Source organism: Centropristis striata, chromosome 3 (genome assembly GCF_030273125.1).
Source record: "Centropristis striata isolate RG_2023a ecotype Rhode Island chromosome 3, C.striata_1.0, whole genome shotgun sequence".
In the NCBI taxonomy this organism is placed as follows: Eukaryota; Metazoa; Chordata; class Actinopteri; order Perciformes; family Serranidae; genus Centropristis; species Centropristis striata.
This window is the reverse complement of record NC_081519.1, coordinates 44,144,204-44,163,476: the sequence shown is the minus strand read 5'-3', so window position 1 is coordinate 44,163,476 and position 19,273 is coordinate 44,144,204. Positions and strand designations below refer to the sequence as shown.

The following is a 19,273-nucleotide window of genomic DNA, read 5'->3' as shown; positions in this document are numbered from 1 at the left end:
GATCAACGATATGTCAAAGAGGTGGAATATAGTAAGATGCATCACTCTGTCACAAGATCCGAGAACCAGGAATCACAAACAGCGAGGATGAGAAAATCAGGCACTGTAGCAGCAGGACCAGATTTATAAGTTATAAGTTAAAAAGGGGGGTGAAAAACAACAACAAAAAACTACATTAAATCATATATAATCTACTGTAAAAACAGAAACTGGACCACTGGATTTTCAAATTTGCAGTGGTCCTTGAATGCATCATATGCATCAAACACTGTCAGCAGTGAAAATGCAACAACAAAATCACTTTATTCTACGCGTCTCATTTAAAATTTGCCAAGATTAAACCATTTGCACTAATCAGATCCTATAATAAACATTAAATTCAGCAGAGACAGACTGTCACATGACAAAAATTGAAATCCTCGACTGAACTGCAGGCCGTTTACACAGAGCAGAGAGGAGAGGACAAGATACATAAACATTTAAATATGTATAGCATGTGGAGACACAGGATACTTCTATTATTGTAACACTTGTAGTCACTTGGAGCAATGTTGTATTTATAAATTCCATTTTTCCAATTGTGTATAGCAAAAAAAAAAAAAAAAATTTCCTTTTTTATGATTTATGGCATTGTAACTGTATAAAACTGCACAAAAAAACATGTTTGATTTCTCCCTATTTCCAGCCATGATTGTGTTGTTTTCATAAAGGACTTGTATATTAGCCCAAAGCAAGAGCTTAAAAAAAGAAAATTAAAAGAAATTAAAACAGAAATTAAAATGTCAATTTATCTCAAACTGAAAAACACTTTAAAAAATAAGGGAGAAGCTAGTTTCTGTCATGTCTAACCATATTTTTAAATTTGAAACATTTGTATTGATGACAACATTCAAGTCAGATACTAAAATTTGTTATGAAAAACATACATTATTTTTTTAAAAGCCACAAAAATCTGTAAAAACAAGGGTCACTTCTGCTTTGCATGGAGTTAATAATTAAGTTTATTATTTAATAATTTAAGTGAATTATTGTTTTGTTTAACAGACTAATTCTGACAAAAAAATAATAATTTCATTATTATTTTTCTGCCATGATATCCCTCTCATTGATTTTATACTTTTTATCAGTTTTATTTGTTTTTTGTCTTTTTATCTGATTTGTAATCTAGTTTTATTTCACTTGGTTTCGTCATAATAAAACATACATGGCCCGAAATAAGATATTTTCACACCAAACATTAATATTATTTTCCTGAGAAATTATCTTTCATACTCTTCTATCCTGTCAGAGAAAAAGTCTTCAGTTTGGTGTAACTTTCTGCTGCAGAGTGATACATCTTTATAAATATCTAGTCTCTGATGTTCCTGATGACGCTGTGCAGGTGTCGCCGCCCAGCGGCCTGTTGGAGAATTACAACAGTCTGATTACTACAAGCAGAAACAACAGAGAAGTTTCCAGTCAGTCAATGAAACTACATATTGTTTTTAATTCTTGTTTTATTTCTGTCGTCCAGAGACGATCTTTGTACATGTGCTGGCGTTACTGAATCACTTCACTTATTAAACTTCATCCACTTACAGTTCATTCTCCGTTCTTAAAGAGTTTTCATGAGATTAAACATGCAGTCGGTTCGCAGCAGGAGACTTTTAAACACACGTTGTGACTGAAATACAGTTTTTCTGAAAGAGAAATGTGCAAAATCCCAAAGTGGAATGTTTTTATTTAACATTAACGTCTAGAAACAGAGACTGCAGGCTTAAAAACTTCAGCAATATTTGAATTTCTGTCCCACTTTTGTGCATTTTTTTGTTGCTGTCACAGATATAAACGTGGTGATGGAGAACTCTCTTATCAAACAGAAGAAGAGTTTCATCACCGTCATCTTCATCACCACCACCTTCGTTCTGCTCCACGTCAGACAGTTCAAAGGTTTTCTTCAGGAATGTTTCTTGGTGTTGACTTCCTGTCTGGACAGGAAGTCCATGATGAGCGTGGCGGCCTTCCGGGGACGCTCCAACGCCACCGAGTGACCGCAGTCCTCCAACACCGTCACCTGACAGTTAGTCAGCTCCGCCTGCAGCACCGAGGCCCCGGAGACGTCCACCACCTGAGGACACACACACAATATCAGAACAATAATAATAATAACAAGTATTCAGCTCCTTTACTGCAGTAAAAGTACTAATACACACTGTGAAATGACTCCACTACAGTAAAAGTCCTGCATTCAAAACTTACTGAAGTAAAAGTACAAAAGTATCAGCGTCAAAATGTTCTTAAAGTATCAAAAGTGAAAGCACTTGTTATGCAGAATGAACTCACTCAGATTGTTTTATACATTATAAATATATTATTGGATTATTATTATTGATGCACCGATCGATCGGTCGGCACCGATTTCCTTAATTTTGCGGAATCAGAGATCAGCCGATTCTTTTACGTTCTTATCTCCCTCCGCAAAGGTCTGAAAGTATTTATTTTAAGTTAAGTATTTTATTAACTACCTCAGACATTGTGATTTCCTTTATTTGTTAAAGAAAAATACTGCTGTGTTATTGTTTTTGAATAAAATAAGATTCAAACATTAAAGGTTCAGCGATGAGTTATAAAAAAAATCAGTATCGGCCAAAATCAGAATCAGCAGGTCAGGCTTTTTAAAAATCGGTAATCGGCCAGAAAATTGCAATCGGTGCAGCCCTAATTATTATTATTGATGCATTTATGCAAGCAGAATTTTTATTGTGTAGAGAAAAGGCTCATTTTAACTACTTAATACACCGTTATGGTGGTGGAGGTTTAATTAAAAAAAGTTTTCTGTTTAATTCATTAGTTGTTGAATTTTAGTTGCATTCTGCATTAATATATGAATCTGCAAACTAACTGAAGCTGTAAAACAACTGCAGTGAAGTAAAAAATACAATATTTCCCTATATTCTCAATATATTATTGGATTATTATTATTATTGATGCTTTTATGCCAGCAGTGTTTTAATGTGTAAAGGTAGGACTCATTTTAACTATTTATATACTTAAAGTCTAATCACTTTAAATGAATCATGTTTTAATGTTAAATCTCAACCTGTAAAGTAACTAAAGCTGTCAGATAAATGTAGTGGAGTAAAAGTATAAAGTTTTATAAAAATGGAAATACTCAAGTAAAGTACAAGTACCTCAAAATTATACTTAGGTACAGTACTAAATAGAGTAAATGTACTTAGTTACTTTCCACCACTGGTCTCCAATAGTTTGATTTATGACCAAGTACCTGCTAAACTAATATCTAAATATGGTTATTAACAAACATTAACATGCCAATATAATAAATAATCATGATGAACATTAAACCTGCTGAACTTCAGCATGTTAACATATTCAATACATATTTTTGGTTGAAGGTTTTTAGCTCTTTTTTCCTTGAATATAAAATATTTGTGTGGCTGGTGTTTACCTGGTCCTCCTTCCCCCAGATCACCTGAACAGGTGAGCTGATCAGGTGAAGGTTCTCCTGCAGAGAATGACGAGACTTCTCCCCCACCAGCTCCATGAACACTACACACACACACACACACACACACACACACACACACACAATAAATCAGAGGAGCATATAACAGCTACTTTCTTAAACATAAAACTTTCTTAAATAATATTTTTAAGAGGTTATTAAGAGATGAATAATATATATATAATATTATATTATGGCAAGCCGTTCAGGAATTTATTATATATATATGGATAGAAAACCTGAGAATATATATTGAAGGTTTTAATATATATTCTCATGTTTCTATATATATTTTCAGACTTTTAATAAATATTCTCAGACTTCAATATATATTCTCCCACAAACAACGTATTGCCTTGTAAGCCAATTCTATAAATTATAACCAAGAAGCTAAGAAACATTTTTTCTGCAGAAGCAGAGCTGCTGCAGGCTTTTAATGTGAAACATCTGGACAGGAAGTGTTAAGTTTCACTGGCAACAGCAACTAAAAAAAAAAAACAGCACGACAGAAAAACTGGATTTATTAACATAAAGTAAAAGTGTTATAAAGAGAAAGTGAGAGAGTTTTCTGTGGATTCTGTTATGGAATTAAAACTGTGGGAATATTTTTTTCTGAATTTATCAAGACAACAAGTAAATATTTGTGTTTCTATCGACAACAAATTAACCTTCAAGTAAGTTCAGATCAGACAACGAGGAGCTAAATAAATAACCCTAACCCACGGTCGCTGGTTTATTCTGTTCTTTCCTGCTCACCTGGACATATTTACATATTCTGCCAAATCAAACAACTCTTGCAAAACTCAAACCGTTATTTGTTCAATGAACTATCGACTGATAGAAACATGAAACCTGCTGGAGGCTTTTAATGTTTAAACAGTGATAAGAACTGAGTGTTCATGATAAAATCAGGAAGCTGCTGTCACACTGACCTTCTTTATAGAAACTGTTGTTGGGGATCCTGTTGGCAAGGAGACCCCTCAGGACCTGCACACACACACACACACACACACACACACACAGAAACAATATCATAAATCATAAATTATGTTTTAGCAGGAGTAGATGTTTTCCTTGTTAACTCCTTAAAATGTATCGATATGTTCACAGAAGATTTCCTCTGTCAGTAAGAAGCAGCTGAAGAATTCATTTTCCAGTCCTTTAAAATGTGAATTAACTCATCAAACAGACTCTACAGAATTAATTCCACTCTTTGAATATATTATTATGTCATTATTCACCAACCAGAACTTTGATTTATTAAAATTACAAGTCATAAAACATGGCTGACACGGAGGTGTATTGGTGAGCACTCTCGCCTCGCAGCAAGCGAGTGTTGATGTGCTGATGTGGTTGACCAGTTGTTGTTTTTCCTATGTGTCCTTGAAGGTATCATCAGCAGAGTGCAGGTTTGGAGCACCTGGTTCAGGCGCTCCTAAAAGGATAAAAACCCACGCTGTATCCCAGAGTCAAGGATCCTTCCTTCAGAGTCGGGTCCTCCAGAGCTGAGGCCAGAGAAGTTCCACTAATGGAGCCTTCAGTGTGCAGCTGTGTCATTGCCTGATTGGACGTCCTGCTTAAATTCAGCGCTGCAGTTTAAAAACAATTTATAAATAATAACAAAGGATTATAGCAGACTGTCGGTCTGTTAACCCTTTGATGCACAACATGGGTAAAAAATGACCCTCATTCATTCCCTTCATGTTATTTAATGCTGCTGTGTTTTTCTATCATCTATCTTTTGATATCAACATATTTTATGATTGAATATTCCAAGTATTCTTTAAATATATTGTTTTTGATAACAACAGATCATTATTTCCATTTTGCTTCTCATACTTTATGAAGAAAAAAAGGTTTTGTATTATTACATAGTTAACTACTTGGCTAAGTAGCTTCTAAGTAGTTAGCAAGCTATTTAGCTAACTACTTAGCCAAGAAGTTAGCTAAGTAGCTATCTTAGCAAGCTACTTAGCTTAAAATGGATACGGGTCATTTTTGACTCATGCTGTGCATTAGAAGAGTAGTGACACAAAATATATATATAATATATATATAAATAATAAAGGAAAACATAAAATTAGGATGTATGTTGATCAGAAACAAACTAATTGAGGAAAACCTGGAATACTGAATGATGAAAATAATTTATTGCAAAGATATAGAACATAAACTCTGTCGGGTCACTTGAGACCATGTTATGCATCAAAGGGTTAACACAATAAACAAATGTATAACTTTCTGAATGGTATAGCTATATATACTTTGCACATAGTACAACATCATCTGACGCATATAAATTAATTAACAATAACTAGCGACTGAGACGCATTAATTAACTTCAATGTATCAAGATGATGTTTATTATCTGTTAGCTAAATATTCTGGCAATTGTTTATGTAGCTTATATGTTTTTGCTTGACTTTGAAGACACGTTTTGTAAGTTATGTGATAACATTCAGTGTAAACTGAAAATACTATGTAATATATTTAAATTCATATTTGACGTCACATAACCAGAGTTTTCCAAATTCTCCACTTTGCCCGGAGTTTTTTAGAAATAATCGTTTTCTGTGATAAAAACTGGGTTTTCGTGTAAATGAGAGGCAAAACAGCATGGAAATATCTGCGTTTTCCCTTCGTGCAAACCAGCCTCAAAGAGTTGAACCATTCTGCTCTCTGTCACACAAGCTGAAAGAACCCACAGTGGCATCAGAGTACGCCTCACATACACTTGGGTTTAATTGGCCGTAGGAGTGAATGAGAACATGGACCCAACCTCTCACCCAATGACCCGCGTGTGGATAAGCAGTTAATGAATGAATGAAGTCATAAAACACGGGTGGAGTTAAAGGATGTTAAACAGTAACATTTCACCTCTTTTACTTATGAATAAGTTTATTTAACCTTGTTCACGGAAGAAGGAGAACACCAAGAGCTGTTTAAGTTAAATATCAGCTGAAACAAAAAGTCTTTCCAAGTCAAACATCATGATGTAGGATCGTCTCTGTAACACGGAGCAAAGATCCTTTAAACTGAGCAAGATGTTAACTAGTCTGGTGGTAGTGGGACAGGACCGGAAGGTTCCTGACGATGAATGGGACAGAAAAAAACAAAACCAGAAAGGCCTTCATGTTTACTGCCATAGGAAAGGAGTTTATTAGCTATTTTAGGAGGTTTTTCTGTTTAGAAAACCTGCATAAACGTGCAAAGTTTGTGTAAAAACAGCTGCTGCACTGATGATGATGGAATGATGCTGCTGATGGATAATCTGAATCTACCGGTCGACTTTAAGATTCTTCTCCTGGTCTATAAATCTCTTCCTGGTCTTAGTCCAGCCTGTTTATCTGGTATGAGGACCCTCAGGTCTTCTGGTCTTTAATAATATTAAAGTTAGAACATAAACCCTCACGGTGAGGCCTCGTTTTCTCTCTGTGGTCCACGTTGGTGGAAGACCTGAAGACCTGAGGCCCTCAGAGACGCTTCAGCTCTTTAACAGCAAACTGAAGACTTTTCTCTTTAATTTGGCTTTTACTGGAAACATTTTTAGAGGTTTTTCTGCTCATGCATCTTAGTGTTATAACATCTTCTCTTTTATTTATTTATTTATTTATTTGCTATTATTTATTAGTCTAGTTTTATATATATATATATATATATATATATATACATATATATATATATATATTATCATGCTTTACTTTCCAAATATTTGTTTACTTTTGCTTTTATTTTATCTTACCTTACTTTATTATTTTTTTTGTTTTATCTAATTAATTTCTAAGCTTCCTCCAGTGTTTCCTCAGTTTGTGCTTTGTTTATAATGGGATGGTTTCTATGTTTTATTATTATTATTATTATTATTATTATTATTATTATTTCCCTTTTTTATATGAAGCACTTTGTGTTAAATATCTTTTGTATGAAAAGTGCTATAGGTTGATACCTGTCAGGGGAGGTTGGTTGGTTGATTGATTGATTGATTGATTGATTGATTGATTGATTGATTGATTGATTGATTGATTGATTGATTGATTGATTGATTGATTGATTGATTGATTGATTGATTGATTGATGGGTACCTGTCGGGGCAGGTTGAGCGGGACGTAGCAGCAGAGCTTCAACATGTCCTCCAGCTCCTGAGGAGTCGACGGGATCAGAGGGATCCGACCCTCCTCCTTAGAGTTCTCCATCTCCCTCAGACGACTGATGAACTCAGAGTCTGTGGGGTACACCAGACCTGGAGGAGAGGAGGAGGAGGAGGAGGAGAGGAGGAGGAGGAGGAGGAGGAGGAGGAGAGGGAGAGGAGGAGGAGGAGAGGGAGGAGGAGGAGGAGGAGGAGGAGGAGGAGAGGAGAGGAGGAGGAGGAGGAGAGGGAGGACGAGGAGGAGAGGAGGAGAAGGAGGAGGAGAGGAGGAGGAGAGGAGGAGGAGGGTGAGTTGGAGAGGAGGAAGAGAAGGAGAAGAGAAGAAGAGGAGAGGAGAAGTAGGAAGAGGAGGAGGAGGAGGAGGAGGAGGAGGAGGAGAGGAGGAGAAGAGGAGAGAGGAGGAGAGGAGAAGGAGAGGAGGAGTAAGAGAGGGAGGACGAGGAGGAGAGGAGGAGAAGGAGGAGGAGAGGAGGAGGAGAGAGGAGAGGGAGGAGAGGAGGAGGAGGAGGAGGAGGAGGAGGAGGAGGAGAGGAGAGGAAGGAGGAGGAGGAGGAGGAGAAGGAGGAGGAGGAGGAGGAGGAGGAGGAGGAGGAGGAGGAGAAGAGGAGAGGAGGAGGAGGAGAGAGGAGGAGAGGAGAGGAGAGGAGGAGGAGGAGGAGAGGAGAGGAGGAGGAGGAGGAGAGGAAGGAGGAGAGGAGGAAGAGAAGGAGAAGAGAAGAAGAGGAGAGGAGAAGTAGGAAGAGGAGGAGGAGGAGGGGGAGGGGGAGGGGGAGGTGGAGAGGAGGAAGAGAAGGAGAAGAACAGGAGAGGAGAGGAGAGGAGAGAGAAGTAGGAAGAGGAGGAGGAGGAGGAGCAGAGAAGAAGGAGGAGGAGAACATTCTGTCATTGTGCTTCTTGAATCAGTTTCAGGTTTAAACAGTGAAACAGGAAGTAGAGGAGTCAGGTGAGTTTACCTGCTGGACAGACCAAGGTGGCGCTGGACAGGTCGTCAGGGTAACGGGCGGCGTAGACTCCAGCCACGTTCCCGCCCATCGACGTCCCGACAAGGTGGAACGGCCGTTTATCCAGACCGACGCTCCGCACGAACTGAGACAGAGAGAGACAGGAAGAGACAGACAGAGGAGTCAGATAGGATCTGTAGCTCTGCTTCGACTGAAGCTGAAGTTTTGAAATGTTGCATTAAAGAAAATACAACTAGGGATGTTTCCATCAGCTGGTTTAGAGAATAAACTAAACAGAAGAAGAAGAGAAAACAACAACAAATTGTTGTTAATCAGACGAGAGAAAATGGAGAGAAGTCTTCAACAACTTCTTCTTCTTTTAGGTTTTCCTTCAGAGCAGAAACAGCTGATCAGTCCGTCAGTTAACCAGTTATTATTATTATTATTATTATTATTATTATTATTATTATTATTCTGGGGGAGATAGCAGGTCAACAATAAATACCACACAGAAGATAGATAGATTTGAGCTGTCCCTTAAATGTCCACGACATCAGAACTTATTCAGAAAAAGTGTTTCCATTTCCTGTTTACACATTAAATATTAAAACCAACTAAATTAAGGCTAAAAACTATTTTAATCGCATTTTCAACATCAAGATTTTCTCATGAAAATCTACAAAAAACACAGAGAAATTAATTGATGTAGGAGGAGGAGAGGAGGAAGAGGAGGAGAGGAGGAGGAGAACAGGAGGAGGAGGAGAGGAGAAGGAGGAGGAGGAGGAGGAGGAGGAGGAAAAGAGGAGGAGGAGGAGGAGGAGGAGAGGAGGAGGAGAAACAGGAGGAGGAGGAGTAGGAGGAGGAGAGGAGAAGGAGGAGGAAAAGAGGAGGAGAAGAGGAGAAGGAGAAGAGGAGGAGGAGGAGGAAAAGAGGAGGAGGAGAAGAGGAGAAGGAGAAGAGGAGGAGGAGGAGGAAAAGAGGAGGAGGAGAAGAGGAGAAGGAGGAGGAGGAAGAGGAGGAGGAGGAGAAGAGGAGTAGAAGGACGAGAAGGGAAAGAGGAGGAGGAGGAGGAGGAGAAGAGGAGAAGGAGGAGGAGGAGGAGAAGAGGAGTAGAAGGACGAGAAGGAGAAGAGGAGGAGGAGGAGGAGAGGAGAAGGAGGAGGAGGAGGAGCAGGAAAAGAGGAGGAGAAGAGGAGAAGGAGGAGGAGGAGGAGGAGAAGAGGAGGAGAAGGACGAGAAGGGAAGGAGGAGGAGGAGGAGGAGAAGAGGAGGATGAGAAGGAAAAGAAGAGGAGGAGAGGAGAAGGAGAAGAGGAGAAGGAGGAGGAGGAAGAGGAGGAGGAGAAGAGGAGTAGAAGGACAAGAAGGAGAAGAGGAGGAGGAGGAGGAGAGGAGGAGCAGGAAAAGAGGAGGAGAAGAGGAGAAGGAGAAGAGGAGAAGGAGAAGAGGAGAAGGAGGAGGAGGAGGAGGAGGAGAAGAGGAGTAGAAGGACGAGAAGGGAAAGAGGAGGAGGAGGAGAGGAGAAGGAGAAGAAGGGGAGGAGGAGGAGGAGGAGCAGGAAAAGAGGAGGAGAAGAGGAGAAGGAGAAGCAGCAGGAGGAGAAGAGGAGGAGGAGAAGCAGCAGGAGGAGAAGAGGAGGAGGAGATCCAGACCTGGTGGATCCGGGTCACCTGACCCTGGATGCTGTAGTCCTCAGCTCCGGTCCGACTCGTCCCCTCGTGTCCCGGCATGTCAACACACACCACATGTTGACTCCTGGGGAGGTGCTGGAGGAGGAGACACACACACACACACACACACACACACACACACACACACACTGGAATAAAAGGAGTTTTCAAACTAATCACTGATTCTGAGCATGAACTCAGTCACATCTCTGTATATATAGTGTGTGTGTGTGTGTGTGTGTGTGTGAGTGTGTGTGTGTGTGTGTGTGTGTGTGTGTGTGTGTGTGTTACCTTGACGACGGGCAGCCACATGTCCTTGGTGGCTGAGAACCCGTGCAGCAGCAGCAGCGACGGCGTGTCGTCCCGCGGCGTCCCGCGGCTGCAGTAACAGAACCGGTAGGTCCCGCTGTGGGAGAACTGGACCAGCAGACCCAGTCTACGGCGCCAGTACCTGACCAGGACCACACACACACACACACACACACACACACACACACACACACACCAGTTAGTCCAACTGGTTATCTCAATTAGTTTACAGCTATAATGTGTTCTGTGACCACATGTGAAGTTACCCAGAGATTAGAAAATCAGTACAAACGCAGTGCTTTTATTTTGAAGGCGATTTACATACAGTCATGGGGGAAAAAAAGATTCGACCTCCTTGTTTTCTTCAGTTTCTTGTTCATTTTAATGTCTGGTTCAACTAAAGGTTATTATCAAGTATGTTTCCATGACTGTAGATGTAAAAATGGCCAAAAAAAGGACACAGAATTATCGAAATAGAAACAAATTGACCAAAAATAGATGTTAAAATGATCAGAAAAGACAGAAAATGACCAAAAGACACAAAATGATGCAAAAATACCAAAAAATAGATGTAAAAATGACAAAAAGACACAAAATGACAAACAAATGAATTTGGTTCAATGAGGATAATTTACTCGTTTTTCATTAAAAATGCACATTAAAACTTTTTTCTGCACATTGGAAAGACCTACATATAAAATGCAATGGTTTCTAATGCTTTTAATATTTTACATTTATTTTTTTAATAAAAAAAATACATCTAACTATTTTTTTTAATTATTTTGCATCCCAACAGTATGGTTAAATGTGTTTGGAGACACTGTGACTGTGGTGAACCAACACTGCAAAACATGTTTATTCTCTTTCTGTTCTTTCTCTGGAGTTTACTGAGTTCAGGGAGTTTCAGGGGGATTTTTATTTTTTAGCTTGAGGGCTTTTTTCTGCTTCTATTCTAGTAAAAAAAATCCCCTGAAGGTGTTTAGTTTTCAGAGACGTTCTCCTAAAGTGTTAAATCTGAAAATATCAGCTACAGGAGGATTTATAACCTAAATGTTTACATGATGTAACACGTGTTTCTCATGTAACGTTTCTTCAGCTGATGATTAAACCTCTATTACATCACAGTGACTCAGCAGTGTGTGTGTGTGTGTGTGTGTGTGTGTGTGTGTGTGTGTGTGTGTGTGAGAAGTCACTCTGCTCGGGCCATTTCATCACTGCTGGCAGCTTTCATTTATCTGGTTTTGTACATTTTTTGTCTTTTTTGGTCATTTTGTGACCAAAAGAAGATGTAAAAAGACACAAAAAAGACACAAAAGACCAAAAAAATACACAAAAAAGACAAAAAAAGACCAAAAAAGAAACAAAAGACGTAAAATGACCAAAAAACACAAAAACTCACCCAAAAAAAGACACAAAAGACGTAAAATCACGAAAAAAAGACAAAAAAAAAGACAAAAACTTTTTTTAAATCTTGGTAAGAACCAAATAATCATCAGGTCACTCTGCTCAGTTCATCACTGCTGCAGCTTTACTTTATCTGGTTTTAAGAGTTCATTTATTATTTTAAGTGTCTTAAGTCTGTGTGTGTGTGTGTGTGTGTGTGTGTGTGTGTGTGTGTGAAGTAATAGCAGTAATCTACTGAACAGTCCACGTGTTGGATTTTTTTTTTTTTTTTACAGTTTAGACAAAGTCCACGAGGTCCTCGCGGTCCTGCTCCTTCACAATAAAAGCATATCTTACAGGGCTGGAGCAAAGCAAATCTAAGAGCAGAATCAGGGTCAAAACATCAGAACGTGAAATCAATAAGTCGTGCTGTCGAATGGACGGACCGCGCTCCGAAGATGGGAACAAACCTCATGACCTACAACAACAATTCTGTTATTTAATGTAAACAATTTTGAGGAAAACATGTTTACTAGAACAGGAAAAAAACGACCGTGTGACTAATCCAAACCAGGCGGTAACCTCCGGGTCTGAGCCTTGAGCTGCATTCTACCAGAGACTCAGCAGGGGGCGCAGAAGCATTTGGGTCCATTCATTTCAATACAAAATGAGAAAACTTCTCCCTTGATTTATTATCTCAGAAATGTTTTTCAGGACAACACTATGGTCTCAATCACTAGTAAAACATCTTCTTCAAGACAATCTGATGTTAATAGTTCTAATAATGGCCCCATTTAGAAGAAATAGAAGATAAAGAATCGTATGATTTGGGGCGGGGCTACCTTTGATTGACAGGTCACTAACAAGACGAGCCGTCACCAGGAGAGAAGCAGAACAATGCGTATCCACGGCAACGAGTCAAGCATTCACGTTATATATACATATATGTCCGCTTTAGTCATTTTGTATCTTTTTTTGTCATTTTGCGTCTTTTTAAAAATAATTTGATGTTGTTTTTTTTAAAGTAATTTTGCGTCTTTTTTGGTCATTTTACATCTTTTTTTTTTAAGTCATTTTGCATCTTTTTGGGTCATGTTACATATTTTTTGGTCATTTTACGTATTTTTGGTCATATATATATATATATATATATATATATATATATTTATATACATATATATATATATATATATACAGTATATATATATATAAAAGGAGGTTTAGTGGTTTGGTCTCATAACTTTGACCCTTTGACTGTATTTTGACTTAATGACGTATTATCTGAAGGTTTTGTTCATTAAATGTCTTGTTCAGCGTTTGGTTGGACTAACAGACACTCCAAGGAGTCGCTGCTCAGTTTACTGAGGTCAGTAACAACATTTAAACTAGCATCAGTTAATGCTAACAGCTAATGCTAACATGAGTGAGTCAGGTTGAGGTGTAGAGAGGCTGTAGTCAGTGATCAGATCCCTCTCCTCCTCCTCCACAGTCCACATATGCTCTGATCCCCAGATCCACAATGGACCTGCACTTATAGATGCACTACACATTTTTTGGTCATTTTGTGTCATTTCTGGGTGATTTTGTGTCTTTTTTTTGGACATTTTGTGTCTTTTTTGGTCATTTTGTGTCATTTTTTGGTCATTTGTGGGTGGTTTTATGTCTTTTTTGTGTCATTTTGTGTCATTTCTGGGTGATTTTGTGTCTTTTTTTGGACATTTGTGTCTTTTTTGGTCATTTTGTGTCATTTTTTTCTTTTTTGTGTCATTTTGTGTCTTTTTTGGGGTCATTTTGTCTTATTTTTGATAATTTTGTGTCTTTTTTTGTAACTTTTTGGTAATTTTGTGTCTTTATTGTAACTTTTTGGTCATTTTGTGTGTTTTTTGGCCTTTTTTGGGGTCATTTTGTCTTTTTTTTTGTAATTTTGTGTCTTTTTTTGTAACTTTTTGGTTATTTTGTGTCTTTTTTGTCATTTTTTGGGCGATTTTGTGTCTTTTTTGGTCATTTTGAGTCAGCTAACATGAGCCGGTCAGGTTGAGGTGTAGAGAGGCTGTAGTCAGTGTCGTCATGGTGACCACCTCCATTATTTACACAGTCTGCTGTTAAAGCCCTGCAGGTTTCTGCGGCCTGTGTTTGTGGTGTAATGCTGTGTGTCGTCCTGTAGGGGGCGCTAGAGCAGAGGTCACATGGTCAAAGGTGGAGAACATTTAGACATGTGGTCGGAGGTTTCTGAGGTTTTCTGCTTCGCTTTTTGCAGTTTGTCTGAATAGAGCGTTTCATGATCTGAGCTGTGAAACGAGACAAACAGAGAACTTCATTCTGTGTTTGTGCTTCAGGCTCCAAGAGAGAAAAACTGGGTTGATGAAGACTTTCAGCAGGCAAGAAGACTTACTGGGAGGAGATCCACTCAACATGATTTAATGCAAACATATTTTCTCCAATGTGCAATATCTGTAAAATGCAAAGTACTCTCAGGAAAACAGACACAAAAATATTTATATTTATAAGAAATGCCAAATATCAGAAATGTATGTATATAAAATGCATAGAATGTATATATGTGTGTCTTATTGTTTATATTATTCTTATTCTGTCTTTGTGTCTGTATCTTTATGTATATCTGCGGGATAAATAAAGTTATATCTTATCTTAAACTTTTAAAAATGTAATTTAATGTGCAATATTCTCTGTGCAATGGTCCATATCCAACTGCTGACTGTCTGCATTTTATAGATTCTTATTTTATTTTTGTTTCAATTGTTAGTACTTTCTATATTTCTACTTGTTTAAATTGTAAATTGTTAATACTTTTAAAAATATTTCTTACTTGTTTATTTGCTAATAACTTTCTTATATTTCTAGTTTATACCGCTGTTTACTATTTATTGTTATTGTTTGCATTAATAATATTTTGCAAGCTTGTTTATGACTAAAAATGTTCTTCTTATTAATTTGGCAAATAACGAACTTACCTTTCAAACACTAAAACTCATTTTTCTGTTCAGGAATGCAACTAAATAACTTTAATTTGACTCGTAATCAAGAAATAATAATGTGCTTTACTATTTTTTACCCGTTTTTTTTCCATTTAATTCCATTTAATTGCGAAACTGTGTATTTGGGCATAATGACACTTTAATTAATCTAAATCCAGTGATAAGACATGTAATGAGTAGAAGGGAACTAACTTATATATATTATATATATATAAGTATATAATATCGGCCAGTCAGTTAGTTTTATCTGCTGCTTTCTGAAAAACAGGAACACAGAAAGAACTTTACTGGAAACTAACCAGTAACCAGTCCAACCAGCCTGGCTCAGTGTGTGTGTGTGTGTGTGTGTGTGTGTGTGTGTGTGTGTGTGTGTGTGTGTGTGTGTGTACCAGTTGTAGGCTCTGAGCAGCGCTCCAGGCCACAGCAGGCAGGAGGTGATGAAGGCGAGGACGGGCAGAGCCAGAATCCCTCCTGACAACACGATCAGATCCATCGCTGCACCGGCCTTTCAAAATAAAACACACAGACTGACATCATCATCATCATCATCATCATCATCATCATCTGCAGCAGAGTCCCTTCAGTCTCAACATTCATCAGAATTCATCACATTAAATAAACAGATAAACTCTCCTCCTGCAGAACGGTTGAATCTTGTACCACAGATAGAGAACGATGGTTATGAAATAACTGAGAGAGAAACAGGATGTGACCACGTTTTATAACTCCGCCTTGAACTATGAATTATTATTATTATTATTGTTTATTATTAATATTATTTTATTACTTTTATTATTTAGTGTTATTTTTTTATTTTATTTTTCTATTTAATTATTATTATTATTATTTATTTAATTTTTTCCCATTTTTATTTTTATTTATTTGATCATTATTATTATTATTATTATTATTATTATTTTATATTTTTTCCGATTTTAATTTTTTTTATTATTCTTTTTTTATTCCCCCCAGTAATTTTCATTTTTCATTCATTTTTTTATTTTCTATTGACTCAATTATTTGTTTTCCTCTGAGAGGGCTGTTGGTTATGAGAGGGAGGGAAGGGTTTTATGACTGTTTTTAAAAAAACCAACAAAACTCAATAAATTTTGAAAAAAACAAAACAAATTAATTCTTGACACATTTTGGGAGATGAGCTTGTTTACGAATCAGACGAGAATATGAATATCAGATTCATGTTTCAGCACAGAAACAAACTGTTTGTGTTTCCAGCCTCGAGATGGATGGATGGATAGATAGATGGATATATAGATAGATAGATAGATAGATAGATAGATAGATAGATAGATAGATAGATAGATAGATAGATAGATAGAGAGAGAGAGAGACTGATGGTGCCTGTCACCTCGTTTTCCTGCCAAGATTCAAGCCTGAATATTCTAAAATATCTTTTATGTTTATCTGAGTCCTTTTATAAGAACACATGAGCAGAAGAACCAAACGTTCCCTGTTCTGTGTTGTGACCTGCTCCTCTTCAATCATACTTTTATTTGTTTGAACAATGTTTCGTTTGACCAAAGCTTTAATTACAGCTAGCTGCTCTTTTAAAAATGTCCAGTTTGAGGCTCTTAAAGATGTGAAGATGTGAAACAAGTGTTTAGTGTTATATATTTAATTTGGTTTAAATATGGGCTATGCTTACTGTCTTCATATTTATTTATTTATCTTAATGTTTTTATTCATTTTATTTGTGGTATATTTATTTGACTTGATTTAAATACAGAATATGCAGACTATCTTTATAATTTTTTTATTTTGTTTTATTTTTGGTATTATATATATTTTTATTTAACTTACTTTAATTGTGTAATATGCAGACTATATTAAATATTTTTATTTTATTTTTTGCATTGTTACTTGACTTACTTTAAATATAGAATATGTAGACTATATTAATTTTTTAATTTTGTTATTACTTTTCTCTACGGAATACGAATTTTTCGCGAGGTAAGTTGCAAAAAACTGCCCAAAATTTTGCATTGAAGTGAATGGGACGGCCGAAAAAAAATGAGCGAAAAAGAACAATAATTGTAGATTTTTAAACGTCTACTTCTCCGGCATAATTTCACCTAGAGACTCCATTTAAACTTTAAACAGTAGACACAAGTCTTGTGTATCGGTGTATTAATCCACGTTTCGATAGGTCATATAGTTTTTTATCAATCCCTGTTCAATGACCATGATCATTTTTGGAGAAATTCTGAGATTATAATGGGTGTGTATTGCACGGAATGTTCGTGTCACAGTGTGTGACATCATCACCAGAGTGTAGAGGGAGAGAAAAAACTGTCAAAAAATAAATTTGAAAACTGCGCTCCAGGCCACAAATTCCACTCTACAGAAATAATTTATACATAGAAACGTAGGAAAATTAGTCTTCTCCCTCACAATCCTCTGGTAAAGCTGTTAGAGTTATAGTTTGGGCGTAGGACGCACAGATGATCCACCAACACCACCAACAGCCTCATTGGCTCCCATATTAAAAACACAGGAAGATTTCTGTAGAAAAGCATATTTAACAGTTTTTCAGATCGCTCTAACAAAGCTATTTCTTCATTTTTCTTCACAAAAAAACATATGTAGACGTTCAGAAAGAACTCAGGACGCTCAAAGTGAAGTCGGATCAATGATAGGTATTATGGTTTTGCCAAAAATGCTTTCTGTTCGAGGCCAGAAATTCCAGTCTGTCCACCTCTGGCTGCTGTCACTGTGCCAGAAGATTCAGGTGGCAGTTAATTCTGTTGATTGCTCTGTTCTGACTGCCTTTGATCTTTGCTCTGATTGCCTTTGAACCTTTGATGTGATTACAGTTACAGATACACACACACACACACACACACACACACACACACACACACACACACACACACACATTTTGAGGTTAAAGGTCATAGGTTGCTGTATAAATAAATACTTGTAAAGGAATGCTTGTTGTAGGTGTGCTCCTTGTATATTATATAGTATCATAACATTACTAGTATTAATTGTTTGAAATCTCTGAAGAATCTCATCATAGTGTACACACACCGGCAGTAGCCCCCGTGGCCCTTTCACACTTTACCCAGAGGACATTTTCTAGTTTTATATTATTTTACAGATGAATTTGACTTGATTTAAATATAAAAAAATGCAAACTGTTTTAATTTTATTTTATTTTAGGTATTATATATACATATATTTATTTCACTTGCTTTAAATGTGATATATGCAGACTACGTTAATTATTGTTTTTACTTTATTTGTGATATATTTATTTGACTTGCTTTAAATATAGAACATGTGGACTATTTTTTATAATTTTTATTTTATTTTTGGTATTATATATTTAATTTAACTAGCTTTAAATATGTAATATTAAGGTGTTTTTTTTTTTTTAAATTAGGTTAATTGTTTTCCATGAAAAATTAGTTATTGTGGTCAACTTACCTTTGTGTACAATCTCTGAATAATTAAATAATATAACAATAATGTGAACATGAATAGATGAATACAGTCATTTAAGGTGAGAAAGAAAGAAGCATGTGACGTGATAAGGATCAGTGGACCTTGACAGAAGAGTTGACAGAAAAAAAAGGAAAAGAAAGAAAGAAAGAAAGAAAGAAAGAAAGAAAGAAAGAAAGAAAGAAAGAAAGAAACGCTGCGGTTCAGTTACATAAACCTCAGAGTGTTAAAGTCTCTTTGTGCTGGTAGATCTGTTCATAGATATCTATGGGACTGTTTATGAAAAGTAAATATGCGGAAAACGGAACTTCCTTTAAAGCGGATCATCGTTAGTTTCCTGTTATTTTTAGAAGAAATGTTTCTTTTTATAATCTGCTGCTGAATCAAACGTAGAGACACATTAACATTATCATCATCAGATTAATAAACCGGCAGATTAAATATCATTCAGTCGCACATGTAACCTGAAAACATGAGAAACAGACGTGACGTAGCTGTGACGCAGCAGGTTATTAATAACAACAGAGACACAGTAACACAACCAGCTGCTGGAGACATAATCAATATTATAATTCTTTATAATAATCACCTGAAACAGGAAGGAGCTGTGAACCTGTCCGGGTCCTCTTCGGTCTGTCACCAACACTTGTCCTCCATCCAGTCTGCTCCTCCTCCTCCTCCTCCTCCTCTTCCTCCTCCTCTTTCTCCTCTTTCACCTAAATTACGCAACACTTTCTTCTCATCTGCTCTTAAAGGGAAAGTACAATCAGAGGCCGGCGCTGCGTTCAGGGGCTGTCGGAGACATCACAACCCTGAATCCTGTGTGTGCAGTTATCCTCCAGCAGAGGGCGCCACCACCTC

The 19,273-nt window shown here is 37.0% G+C and overlaps 1 protein-coding gene across 2 annotated transcripts; it reads right to left on the bottom strand.

Moving 5' to 3' along the window:
- Positions 1-1,510: 1,510 nt before the first annotated feature.
- LOC131964065 (monoacylglycerol lipase abhd6-A-like) lies at positions 1,511-19,098 on the bottom strand. 2 transcript variants are annotated; one of them, XM_059328402.1, is made up of 9 exons: positions 19,002-19,098; positions 15,340-15,455; positions 10,554-10,713; positions 10,245-10,358; positions 8,606-8,738; positions 7,588-7,745; positions 4,438-4,492; positions 3,449-3,549; positions 1,511-2,107 (listed from the first exon to the last, which is right to left on the bottom strand). In XM_059328402.1, exons 2-9 carry the CDS (start codon positions 15,441-15,443, stop codon positions 1,937-1,939), a joined length of 996 nt encoding a protein of 331 aa, XP_059184385.1. In that variant the 5' UTR covers positions 15,444-15,455; positions 19,002-19,098; the 3' UTR covers positions 1,511-1,936. The 2 variants fall into 2 exon arrangements, with proteins under 2 accessions (XP_059184385.1, XP_059184386.1); XM_059328403.1 differs by having other exon boundaries at positions 15,340-15,477; positions 19,002-19,043.
- Positions 19,099-19,273: the final 175 nt, after the last annotated feature.

Coding starts and splice junctions, on each gene's coding strand:
- LOC131964065 (XM_059328402.1), bottom strand. CDS start 15,443: ATGGATCTGATCGTGTTGTCAGGAGGGATTCTGGCTCTGCCCGTCCTC. Junction 10,714..15,339: donor CTGCTCAGAGCCTACAACTG/GTACACACACAC, acceptor GGTCCTGGTCAG/GTACTGGCGCCGTAGACTGG. Junction 8,739..10,244: donor AGGTGACCCGGATCCACCAG/GTCTGGATCTCC, acceptor TCTCTGTCTCAG/TTCGTGCGGAGCGTCGGTCT.